Consider the following 13,312-nt stretch of genomic DNA (forward strand, 5'->3'; position numbering starts at 1 on the left):
GTCATCTTGTACATTACACGCGTTTTGTACTATAGAACATTGTCCTGGCATTTTTGCTCTGCATCACAAATTATTCTGACTTTTGCATTTTGGATATGATTGCTAATGGATATGCTGGAGCAATAACCCCACAGATAACCAAAAACAGAAAAGAGCTAGTACTAATCTGCACAATCCATTCTGCTGTAGGGAGTTTATCGTGATTAATTGCTTTGATTTGTGTAACACCATAATGGAATAGCTGACAGCAGACAATGGTGTTTTAAAATGCTTAGCTAAAGGACAGATGCTGAAAAGCCACTAATCTGTATCACTCGCATCTACCACAGAAATTCACAAACAAGACACCCAAGATGACATGCGGGACAAATTTATTTGTTTTGGAAAGTTGTGCAGCTGAAATGGCTATAAGGGCATATTTACAATAGTGAACAACACATGTTCTTGACCAATAATATTCTTAGCATTCTTTTTAGGAGTATAATATTGGGATTCCTGAACCTGTAGTGCTATTTTAAACAATTTAGGTTGCTGTTTTTAATTTCTCAAAATCTTTCATGTTGCTACACTAAGACTAAGTTGATGAATTTATAGGCAAACTCTAATATGCCCAGTGCATCATTGTCCCTTTGCATTACATTCCTGAAACTGGGTAATGCATCATTTAATTTCAAAATGTGTTTTAGCAAACTTATTTTCCACAAAGGGTATGAGAAAGCTAATACATTCCATGATTAGGAACATCATTATCATCAGCATGTGTGTACCCAGCAGTGTGTGTGTGTGTGTGTGTGTGTGTGTGTGTGTGTGTGTGTGTGTGTGTGTGTGTGTGTGTGTGTGTGTGTGTGTGTGTGTGTGTGTGTGTGTGTGTGTGTGTGTTTTGTTGGGTATAAATCTGTAAGCCAGCTAATCTTATCTTTCTAATTCAAGTACTTGCCATAAAACAGTAAAAATAGTCATCCCTTCAACAATGATGTGGCCCGACTCGTCCTGAAACTGCAAGCTAGCCTTTTATCACAGGGCACAGATAAGGCACATCCTTTTACTTGAATAGACTATGGAATTTTTAAACAAGGATTTCTGGACATCAGTCTACAACAAGTATTGGAATGTTGATCATTTTCTTGAATTAGATTATTTGAAAATTGCTTCATTGCTTCCCTTACTAACATTAAACAAGATTAACACTTGCTGTTAATAATAAAACAATTTTTATAGTATGCATTGTCTTCCATACTTCATAGAAGTGCTTACAGTTTCTCAAAACAGTTTGGTTCATATTTCTCAGCTGTTCAGAATTTTGTAGTCTGTCCAGATTTTTGCCTTATATTTTTGGTCTCTTCCTCGTAAAATGTGTGGTTTTCTGGCAAATCATTGAGGACTGATATCACTAAATAATGGCAGACATTTGAGTTTCGGCTTTGGATCTGTCGCAAAATGCATGCTAACAACCTATTATTCAGTCAGCTAAGTTTATGACAACCATATTTACAGTCTGTCACTGACTGGGGCCTTTGTCCACACATTATTTTTAGCTTTCTACAGAATTCTTACTCTAACAGGCTGAGAACTATGGATTGTTTAATAAGAGATAGGTGTCATGCATAACCAACATAAACTGTATAGATATATACTGTCTTAAACAGTGTTGCTGAAATGATACTTGGAATCTACACAGATGTTCATTGCATATACGTTCCTGCACCAGAGGTGTATGACAAGGAGTTTAACATTTCTTAATTTGCAAACTAAACACAATAATTCCGTGCAGATTTATTTGAAGATGAATGATGTTTGTTGTATTTCAGTATCCAGAATTAACAATCATTAAGCCCATAATCCTGCGTTTTTAGTTTCACATTTTATCCGTAGTCATGGTCCCTTTCCTCCAGACATAACAAATACTCTGAGTTTGCATAGCCAGGACTTGAGAAGTGATGTCCAGTCATTCTACTCAGTGGTCTCTGTCTTAGTTATAATTATCTATTTCAAACGATTACCTGCAGCCACACTCTGCTACTGTCATCCCTTCATACCTGTATTTTAAGGTGGGTATACCATCCTCATTCATGAGAATAGAGATGGGCTCTAGCTTGGTAGGTACACAGCAAGCCTTTTCAACCCCAAGTCTCGGGACTTTCATATTCACTAAGGTCTGTACAATGGCATGGTTTGTTGGAGTGACATTGTCAGTGAGAGGGAAGTAGCATGCACCTTCACAGGCAAAAGCTTCATATTCCTTGGGTGCTAGAATCCAAGTATCCCAGCCAATGTCTTTAAAGTTCACACGCAGGGATGTTCTTCTGCAGTGGCTGGACTTTGCATTCCTCTTGATTCTTGGTGCTGATTCTTCTGTCTCCAAGTTGCCTTCACCTCTAAAAGTACTACTGTGGATAAGTTGCCCAAGCTCCTCTTCCTCCTGAGCAATCATTTCTTTTAGTTTTTCTTTTCCTTCCATGGATCCATTAGTTCTGTCATCTGAAAATACAATTAAAAGAGGCATATTTTGGCTTTTTCCAATGCTGCAGTTGAAACACAAGTTGCCACAGGTCCAAATGACATCATCTTTTTTACTCTGAATTTGAACTTCAAGTTTGTTCCGAACTTTATCTGTTGTAACCCAACGTTTGATGGCACTGGTCACGTCAAAAGATTCCCAACTGCTATCTTTGTTGCTGATGTCTTTAAAAGCAACAGGGGATGACCTTAACTCCAACTCATTGCCTTTCCAGTCTTCTCTGCTGTCCACATCATTGATAAGAAAAGTGCCCTCCATTCCCTTTGTGGTTCCACGTCCATTTGAGCAAAAAGTAAACAGTCTTAACTCAGCAAGGATAATTTCCTCATATCTCGGGATGGAGACATTGAATGTTAATATGTGTTTGTGCACAAAAGTCTTACTTTCCAAAGTTGTAGAGCTGATATCTGTGAATTAAAAGAAAATAAATGTTACTGCCAAGCTCATTTTTGCTCTCTACATGTTTTATGCATTTTTTTTATTTTGCATTAAGTATATGTTGCACAAGGGCAAGATAATAACTATGAAAAATATGTGACAAACATAATTTCTTCATCCTAGTGACCTTTATGGGTTCATAGGTTGTACCTAGGCTAAAGAACAGTAGTGCCCTTGCAATCCTAGCAGTTAGCTGTGCTCCCAAACCCCTTTTGGATCTCAAGTATCATGGTCATCTTTGGGGGTTGAGGGGTGCAGCATGTTAGTAGGGGTGCAGCTAGGAGACCTATGGGGGGTGTTAGGATAATAATTTTGTTATTAGCCTCTGTCTATAATGTCTGTTCGATATTAACCCCTGTCCATAAGGGACATGGGGACCACAGCAGGTACACCAACGATGAGTATTACGTGCAATTTATACTTCTCACTTTTGACAAGCCACATAACTATTTTCATAGACCTAACCAAAATGACCTTTTAAGCAAATTATATGCTTCTATGTAGAGATGACTCCTCAGCAAAACAAGCTGAAGACTGATTTAACGCAAACTCCAATGTACGTAATTACTTTTGACAAACCAAATCAGCACTAAATTTAAATAAAACAGCAAGCATGTCCTTTTTTATCCAATAAACAAAGAATGAATAATATGCTTAATAGACCCATGTTGTATCTTTCAGCTTATCCTGGTTAGGGGTCGCCACAGCGGAACTCCGGTCCGCTAATGTTTGTTAGTGGATTTTTACATGCCGAGTTACCAGCCCTGATGCACAACCTTCAACGAAGGCACGCCCATTCATGCATGCCTCCACACAGAAGACGCTCTAGCTGAGAATCGAACGCGACAACATCTTGCTGTGAGGCGACAACGCTACCGCAGCACCACTACCGCAATATGCTTAATAGACTCCCATACTGCAACAAAAAAATCCACGTTCAAAACTGTAAATACTTACTCGTAGGATGTCCTACCTAATCTTCATCCATCACACAAACTTAGTTACAAACAACGTCAGTAAACAACTAAAAGCTTGGTACTGCTTTAATCAGGAGGGCAAAGCCCCAGTAATTAAAGCTATATGTGGGTAAATATTCAATATACCACACCACAGTCAGTTATTGCTATTATACAATGACATTATTTAAAAAAAATGACTTATGCAGGACATCATTGGTTTAGCAAGCAAGCAATGGAGAAAGGATGATCTCCATTGCTATTCTTTTTTTAAAGAAAAGAAAAGTGTAACTTCCCGACAGTTTAGAGGTACCAGAGGGACAGGAAAATACAAGGCAGACCAGTTATGTTTTAGTTTGTAGAACATACCTGATTTTTCTTTTATTTTCTGTGGTCTTGTACATACCTCTGGATCTTTTATTTTAAAAAATGTGAATATGTGTACATTGTCTGAATGAAAAAAAGTCTGAAACTGAAATGTCTGTAATTGTTTAGTGACTTTGTTCCTCAGTGATTTGTGGGGTAAAAAAAAAATTATGAGGAACCAAGTCACTAAATAATGACAACATACCTCTCAGTCTCTCAGAGCAAGAATTCTGGGCAAAGCCATATATAAAAGTGGGGCAAAGGCCCAAAAATAGGGACAATTTTTTAAATATTGCTCTTACAAACTTAGACAGTTGATAGAGTAACGTGTACTAACATGAATTTTCTGAAGGTTATGAAGTCTGAAACTCAAATGTCAGTCATTATTTTCTAGCTTCAGTATTTAATGTTTTGCCACTAATTTGCCATAAAACCACAATTTTATGAAAAACTGTGGCAAAAATCTAGACATTCTGTGAAAATATATTTAATTGAGAGGTATGAATGACACACATTTCAGTTTCAGAGTTTCTTTCTTTCAGACTGCTTGTCTACCACAATAATAGGAAAAAAAGTCTGGCTGCTAAATTACACTTTAGTGGCCGGACTTTTATCCTTGGTAAATTTTCATTTAGGAGGGGCCCGCTGGTTGGGCTGACCACTCAACTGCTCCTTTTGGAATCTTAACTGCCACTCATTGTATAATTCATGTTATCTTACTTCCTCAGTGTGTCACGTTAATTGTAATAATATTTTGGGCCCCTATTTCTTTTGGACTTGTCCCTTAGTCTATTGAGATTTGTTCATGATTGGTTGAGAACTAATTTGGCAAACCAATAGGGGATAAAGGCTTCTACTAAACAGTATCAGCAAACTGGAATCAGCTTCCAACACAAAGCAAGAAGCTATCTTTCCTTCAGACAGAAACTGGGGAGACTTCTTTTAAAAAGCATGCAAGTGAGAGTGGTTTAGAGCTAAAGGTTAATACTGATCTGCTTCCTATAGTCAAGAGTACAGGCCTTGATTCCATTTGCCTGTTTACTTGACCAGGCAGTGCTCCTGGGTCACCCTTAAAAAGGGACACTAGTGCAGTTGGCTTGTCCACTTAATAAATGTATTAAAATGGCTGCCTTAAAAATATAAAATGTTAGAAACATAGCTGACCGTTGATGTCTTAAGTTTGTTGTAAGTACATTGCCTATACTGTGGCTTCATTGATCTTTTGAAATAATTTCCAATAAGTACATAGTTTCTCTTTATTGTGACTGCATTATACATTGAAGTTTGCTCACTTCTCAGTCTGTAATTGCATTCCTGTATACAGAACCTTCAACCTTCCATCTTCAGAATGTGGGGCATTACCTCTCATAATGTGGGACATATGGGAAAAATGCAGACCACTTACTAACAAGTTCTGCAAGGAAGGTCACAGAGTGATTAGACGTTCTGATGAATTCATGTGATTCAGAATTATTTACTATGGATATCAGTTAATAAACTTCCTAACACTGTATGATCAAAGCTTTTAGCATGAAAATGAGGGGCGTTGCTCAGGAGGAAGTACACTTCAGAGTTATACCTATACAACTACATGTATCTGCACATTGACCAAATACTATAAATGTGTACTTCCTGAGAAAGTATTGACAACAATTCCAAACCTGAAGTGAGGTATAGCAACATGTTTAAAGCTATTTGCATCTGCTACCAGGACTTCATAAGTACATATCAGTACACAGTGAGAGATATTTATAAATTACTGTACACCACTATCTCTGTGTGTAGACCTGCATATAATACCAATTGTAACCGGTACTATATTCTAAATTTGTAGCATAATCATTTCAGTGTGACATCTGGTGTGAAATACATAAACTACAGTAAACTGTTAATAGACTGTGGCTGAACATTGTCATTGGACCAGCCCGCCCACTCGGTTAACAATGTTAAAGAAATTCAACAAAACCAAACAAAAATATATATATTATGTTGTTCGTAATTCTTAGTCCCATTCTGAAATTACCGGTGTTAGGATACATAAGCACTATCCCAATAATTAGCTGCATTTTATTTGCATATGTTTCACAAGTAGAGCAGAAAAGGGGACAATTTAAATTTTGGAATATATTAGTGCTTGCATAATTAAAAAAAAATGGTACCATCTACGACTGCATGAACAAATTTCTTCAAGGAATACCTGGATTCAGCCGAAAATAACGTGTTCCTGGCCAAACTCCAGCTTTCGTGCACACTTTGGATCTTTTCTGTGCACTGGATAAACATTTTTGTAATTTCGCTATACGAGAAAAGGGTTGAACAGAAAAAAAACATATTTAAGTTACTTGCTGAGACTAAGGCAGCACAGTGTGTTTCCTTTAACTGCTTGCCTTTTTATCCTGTTACTGCTTGTGAACTAAGCACTGAGAGAAAAGACTTGAGACTTTCCAGATACACCTGTTTATTTCGGGGATAGGGATTACTGAAGCTATGCAATCATATAATAACAGCGAAAAACTCCAAATAGTTTTCTTTCTTGTACATACTTTCTGTTTAGTATACCAAACTAACTTTAAAACATATTGTAATATAATGAAGCACTTCGTTTTTTTTATTGACATTTTTTAAGCACGATAATTATCTCAGCACGCAAATACCAACAAATCAGAACATTAGAAGTACTGGGCCGCTAGGGTTTTTTTTTTTTGTAACTTAATCCAAAACCTTCGGCATAACTGGACTACAGTTTTTAAAAGAATAATTTGTTTTCAGAAGCAGATGCTACTTAATTTTCAGGACACCCGTATAGCGGCACCATACTGGTGCACAATTACAGTAACCCTTAGGAGCGACCCCCCCCCCCCCCCAACACACCCACCCACACACCTTTGATGCTAAAACTGCGCACTATGTTTGATTCCGGGATGGATGACTTGTCACTTGCGTATCTGTTGTACAAATCAATCATAAATTGCGGTGGCTCCACTCTTTTTTGCTCCTGGGGTGGGACTCCCGAAAAATTTAGACTCCTCAAAAAAACATCTTTAACTATTTCAAGAAATGCACTGAAGTCGAAGCTGCTAATGTCCTCCTCCAGCTCAAATTGTTCAGCAAAATATTCATCTAGCTGGCCGGTCCCAGCTCCGTCCATTCGTCTACCCAGTGGCTTGCCCCAAGCAGTAATTAAAGTAGTTGAGAAAAATAGATAAAATAGTCTATTATTATTCATTTCCACACTGTCCATGTAATATTTTAATGTCACTCTGTTTTAATTCCAGAATAACCTTTAAACTGATTAATGTTTAGATGTAAAATAGGAAGTCCGCAGAAATAGCAGCAGTGTCCTGGCGATGTACTTTCTTCGACAACTTCTTTGCCTTCAGTGATAATGCATTCCAAAACAGTATGTGCACTATTTTTATCTCGTCCAGTGATTGCTTCAGCTTCTGTTATCTTGCAAGCCTCTCAGTTAATGAATATTCTATAAACAAAAGAACACCAGGCTGCGCAGCTAACGAGAAGTTGGACACTATAAAAACCATTGGAGACCCACACACAACTCAAGGTCATCACTAATTATTTCCACTATACTTTGTTGCCAACTCTAAAAAATACTTCAGAGAGATATTTTATATAAGATAATACAATTACGTTTAAGATCATGTTGTTAGTTGAAAAACAAAAATCCTTAAGAAGACTCAAAAAGGGAGAGACAGACAGGAGGGTCCAGAACGAGTGTGACCTATGCAATGTATTTGAAATTAATTTCTAAGGGAAACATTTCCAAGATACTTCCATGTTATCTGTGTTGTATAAACAATAACTTCACATGCTGAACATTGCTTCGTTTTACTTAAATAATTTGTTTTGAGATGTTTGCCCACACATGGTGCAGCCCCATGCCATATTTACTGGTCTCGTTATCTGTCATCATTTGTAGCTTCTGGGGTCCCGATTGTGCTCATTTATTGTCGGGCTGGCATAGCCGTGCCCATTGTGAGGTCCTTATGGATCCCATCTCTACATATTAGGATTTAAACTCCATAGAACTCTACCCTACCATACCATGCATGCAGAGGCGCTGTGGTGAATTTGCCATCGCCATGGGTCTATAATGAAGCATCACATCTCTTTTAATCAAGTTCCAAAACTTCATAGATGATACATTTAAAGCCTGAAAAGTCATCAGATTAATAAATTGAAAAACAAGTAGTGCAAAGTACTACTAAACAGTTTTTTTTTCACAGCCCGTGTCCTCTGTTCCTTGTCCCCTGCATCCACCCCACCCAGTGTGGGTAGCAGCCCCATATCACTGGTCTCTGTGTATAATACTTCCTATGCTGAATACACTTAGAAGGAAAAACTGTTAAATAAGAAAATCACATTTTCCCTCTTTTTTGCATTACCTTTCATCAAACTACAGTGGCTATGAAAAAGCAAGCTCCAACATACTAAGCGATCGACAGTACGTAAATATGTATAGATGCCATATGTTGTGATTAGACTATAATGCAGGTCAATAATCATGTTTCCTATCACCATGCTTTGTTGCAATAATTCATCTGTATCAGGTCAGGTTTTCATTCATAGGATTGTGCTCTCTCAATCACCCAAAGTCTTCAAGATGCCAACAATGCTGTACAGACTACTAAACCCTCCCTGATATAAGTGGGGGTAGGTTACAAGCAGCTAGCTGTATTTCCCCCCATCCCATGCGGTATATAATGTGTGTGTGTGTTTCAACCTGATTAGATCGACAACAGAGAAGACCAACAGTTGAGAATCCCGATGCTGAGAACACCGACATGTTAAGGTAAGTGTGCAATAGGGACGGACATTAGGGTCAGGGTGTGGGTAAGTTAAGTGTGTCATAGTGATGGACGTTAGGGTAGGGTGCGGGTGAGGTAAGTGTACGATAGTGACGGACATTAGGTTTAGGGGCGGGTTAAGTGGTTAGGGTTAGGGTGTGGGTAAGGTAAGTGTGCGATAGTGACAGACTTAAGAGTTAGGGACGCATTAAGTGAGTTAGGGTTATGGTGCGGGTAAGGTAAGTGTGCGATAGTGACGGACCTTAGGGTTAGGGTTTGGGTTAAGGTTAGTGCATATATATAGTTGTGTATGTAAGGTTTAGTGTAGGTTTGTAAGGTTTTTGGTGTGCTTGTGTTGTGTTTGTTTTTTGGGAACGTTATTTGTTTTGTTGATTTCGGGATTGTGGTTTGTCTGGCATGTGAAGTTTCATGTTTTTGAACTTTCTGTTTTGTCGTGTCGGTTATTTCTTTGTCGGTGTTTTGGCATGTCGGTGTTATTAGGTAGACCCATATAGATATATATAAATATATATATATATATATAAATATATATATATATGCACACACACACACACACACACATTGTGAAGCACAAGACAGAAGATCATCAATCTCAAAGCAAATGAAACATATGGGGAATGATAGCATGCATCCACCGTCATCTCTTAGCATACCCTCTGCATAGTTGCCCACATTGGCATACATTTGCAGCTAAGACAAAATGTCAGCTAGAGTACCAAAAACCTCATGCTGCAGTAGTATATGCCATTCTAATTCTCAAGTCTTTCTCTTTCGCACTCCAATATCTTCTCTGCACTTTACTACCTGGTTTTGCACCTCAAGCAATTTTTTTTCATTAAATGCATCAATGTATGTATAGGTTGATGTATCTATAAATGTATGTGTGTGTGTGTGTATACACAGACACACACACACACACACACACACACCATACATACATATGCATAGTAAACTCTCTTCCATACAACTGCTGCAAATTATTCACGAGGCATAAACATAAACTAGCTGTAATTATTATGAGGAACAAAATAAAGCCTTAAATTTCTTGATGTACATCCACTGTAGGTTCCAAATAATCACAGGCAAAAGTCCTGGTAATCCTTCAAGCAGAGCCACATACATTTTCCTGTTGTTTCGTGATTTATTCCAGTAGGTCCTCTTACTTACTTCTGCCCTCTGCTCTTGCCCTTAATATTCCTTTTCCTACGTAAGAGGCAAACATTTCTTCTTTAACAGCAGTGGTTGCTTCCTGATAAACAGTCCTGTCTATGGTGGGTCTCTGTTCATAGCTCTTCCTTCCTGGTAAAGGGGCTGGACTGCTCCATTCTGTGAAAGTTTGAATCCTCCTCCCACACATCTCTCTTTAATTTAACCTCACGTATCCCATATTGTCTGCTAGAGGCACCATACCACAAGATCCCTCCTTATCCAATCTCAGACCTACACAAATGAGCACTGTGTGGCAACCAGTTCCCAACTCAGCTGGCATATAAACTTTTTCTTCCTCTTCCTCTTCTGCTGCATTCTTTCCGGCTATACCAGTGCACCTGTCCATCACCAGGCCAAGCAACCTCTCCTACTGCCCCCAGACTATCTCCATTCTAAGGCTTGGGCCATCATAGAATCTAATGGCATCCTTGGTGGTCATGGCATTGACTGCTTCTACTGATGGACTTTTATTTTTATTTATTTTATTTATTTAACATTTGTCACTGGGGATGTCTGACTTGGACAAAGCCCATTTTCAGCAGAGGCCTGGGGAGAAATGCTCCAGATGCATGTCTTTGGAATGTGGGAGGAAACCGGAGCACCAAGAGGAAACCCATGTGAATGCAAGGAGGACATGCAGATTATACAGAAGGCACCCCAGCTGAGAATTAAACCAGATAACTTGTTGCTATGAGGTGAGAATGCTTATCACTGCACAGCTATGTCACCCTGGACTTTTTCATTTATGACCTACACCCCTTTATTACTCCCCCTTCACTGCATTCACCTGTTACATCTAAAGGGTACTCAGCTCTATGGAATATGCCTCCCCACAATGAATGCCTGGATGGATGCCTCATCTGTATGAGTACATCTCTCCCTTGCTAGCCCATCAGACAGTGCTAATCAAACCCTGGTCACCTGGCCATAGTTAAGGATTTATCCCTCTATATCATGGTGCTTGCTCATAACCTTAATAATAAATGGTTTATTATCATTTTAACAATTACTACAATGTTGAATTGCTAAATAATATGACCTGAAGGTTGCAGGATGAGAATGCTGAGGACTGCTTGTTTGAATACCCAGATGTGCCCTCACTTTCTGGACCCATGTTAGCAATTGTTCCTGTGTTAGCGCAGGTCACAATATTCTATGGTCAACATTATTGGAAGAAGTAGTCCTCAACATTCTCATCTTGCAATCTTCTGGTCACATTTTAGTCCCTTTGTGGTGGTACTTGTTGATGTGACTTAGCTGGTAACAGTGGTCACCTTCTGCTGTACATAGTCCTTTACTGTTACGACTTCCCTCATTTGTTCACTCCAGTTGGTCATGGATATTTTAGTCAAGTGCAGAACACTATGCACATGAGTTTTATAGAGTTCTTGACTTTATTTTCACTTTCTTGGAGTCATGCTTTTAATGACTCGCTCTCAGTCTGCACATTCTGATATTTTAGGCCCTGCAGATCACTTTTAATCTTGTGTTGTTAATTCCACAATTTTGCCTTTTCACTATGTGAACACACAATGTCAGCTTGGATCTATTTTTCAAGTTGTAACATTTGATGATTTTTATATTTTTCTTTTTGATTTGTGATATCACTTGATTTAGTATTTTCTTGATTATTTTTGTATTTCACTGTTCTCACTTGAACAGAATGTTCAGAGTCTTTAGGGAAAATCATACATTCACTTTCTCTTTTGTTTTGCAACATGTTTTTCTGCCAAGGTTAGGCACCAACCTTATAAAGCTCCTTGTCATTTTATTTTCATTCTCAGCAACTATGTCATCATTGCTATTAATTATTTATGTTTAAAGACAGTGTCCCCTGCCTGACTTGTATTTCTACTTCCTCGGTTAATGCCCTGTCTTTTTCTTGTAGCACCACATAATAGTGAAAGAGTCCTAATTTCTTCATCTTCTTCTTCTTGATTAACTTTTATTTACAGAAGAAGATTTCCCAAAGCAAATTCCATTGTCTTTTTTATAGCTTCTAGTTTCATGCTAGTGGACTTGATATACATACATATATAACAATTTCAGTTGATCTGCATCATCTGTTCCATATCTGTTAGAGTTTGAACAACAGTTACTATCAGTTTGCATTTATTTATTTTACTATTTGCTAACCAGGCATGTGGACTGATGCTTTTCAGCAACAAGTGAAGCAAAAGTTAAAAAAAGCCATCCATTTGCTCCTACATACCCTTAATATTTTGATGCAAGTTGTTCTAATCATGCTGAACTGCAGTACAGTTTGTAACTAGACTTATTTGGTCAATATGACTTCCTTTTGTGAAGCCACATTGTTGAACCACAGTAATCATTGACACCTGTTTGCCCTCCATGACAGCATCGCAGGTTATTGTTTTTACTTATTATCCTCTTTGCACTCTCATTTTTAATACAGTTAATTTATCTTCCATTTTACCAGGTTTGAACACATTCTTTTGTTATGTTGCATGACAGCGAGCCCAAAGGATATATTTTTTAGAATATAAACCTCTTTATTAATTCATAGAGCAATGAAATCCCTTTTCTGTCTGAGAGTTTTGCTTTTAAATCAGCACTTCTATCTTGTTTTACACAATCCATTTCAATCTTAGGAAGTTTCATTTAGAATTAGCCAGAGCGGGATCTAAGGATGCCAGGCATAAACTGCCTTTTAGCAGTTTGTAGGAAACAGAGTATAGAGAGAAGCTTTGGCATGATCATTTCATTCATGTCCTGCATTCCTTTTTTGAGGAACCTCTGTGGACATTCCAGTTGTTTTATGTGCCTGGTCAGGTACATACCAAAGGGGGCATTATATTTAATGGTGAGTCTAATGAGGGCTACGTGCAATGGCACGATAACTGTCCTGGAGCTAGATACCTTGCCCTTACTTATAAGATGAGTGACATAGAATTATTTTCTTACTACCTTAAATATATGTAAGTCAAAAGTCAGGTTACTATCTATTTGAGCCCCCAAATCCCTAACTGTTGTATGTG

The 13,312-nt window shown here is 38.1% G+C and overlaps 1 protein-coding gene across 1 annotated transcript; it reads right to left on the bottom strand.

Annotated features, from left to right (window-relative positions):
• Positions 1 to 869: 869 nt before the first annotated feature.
• Positions 870 to 7,626, bottom strand: LOC122788821 (dorsalin-1-like). The gene is made up of 2 exons (XM_044055693.1): positions 7,162 to 7,626; positions 870 to 2,925 (listed from the first exon to the last, which is right to left on the bottom strand). Exons 1-2 carry the CDS (start codon positions 7,517 to 7,519, stop codon positions 1,997 to 1,999), a joined length of 1,287 nt encoding a protein of 428 aa, XP_043911628.1. The 5' UTR covers positions 7,520 to 7,626; the 3' UTR covers positions 870 to 1,996.
• Between the last annotated feature and the right edge of the window lie 5,686 nt (positions 7,627 to 13,312).

This window comes from Protopterus annectens, chromosome 14.part0 (assembly GCF_019279795.1).
Source record: "Protopterus annectens isolate FY-2018-M chromosome 14.part0, PAN1.0, whole genome shotgun sequence".
In the NCBI taxonomy this organism is placed as follows: domain Eukaryota; kingdom Metazoa; phylum Chordata; order Ceratodontiformes; family Protopteridae; genus Protopterus; species Protopterus annectens.

Bases quoted from the DNA above. Each gene is read 5' to 3' on its own strand.
- LOC122788821 (XM_044055693.1), bottom strand. From the start codon at position 7,519: ATGGACAGTGTGGAAATGAATAATAATAGACTATTTTATCTATTTTTC. The intron at 2,926-7,161 runs GTGTGTGGGTGG...TTTAATTCACAG, and splicing joins GCGCAGTTTTAGCATCAAAG to ATATCAGCTCTACAACTTTG.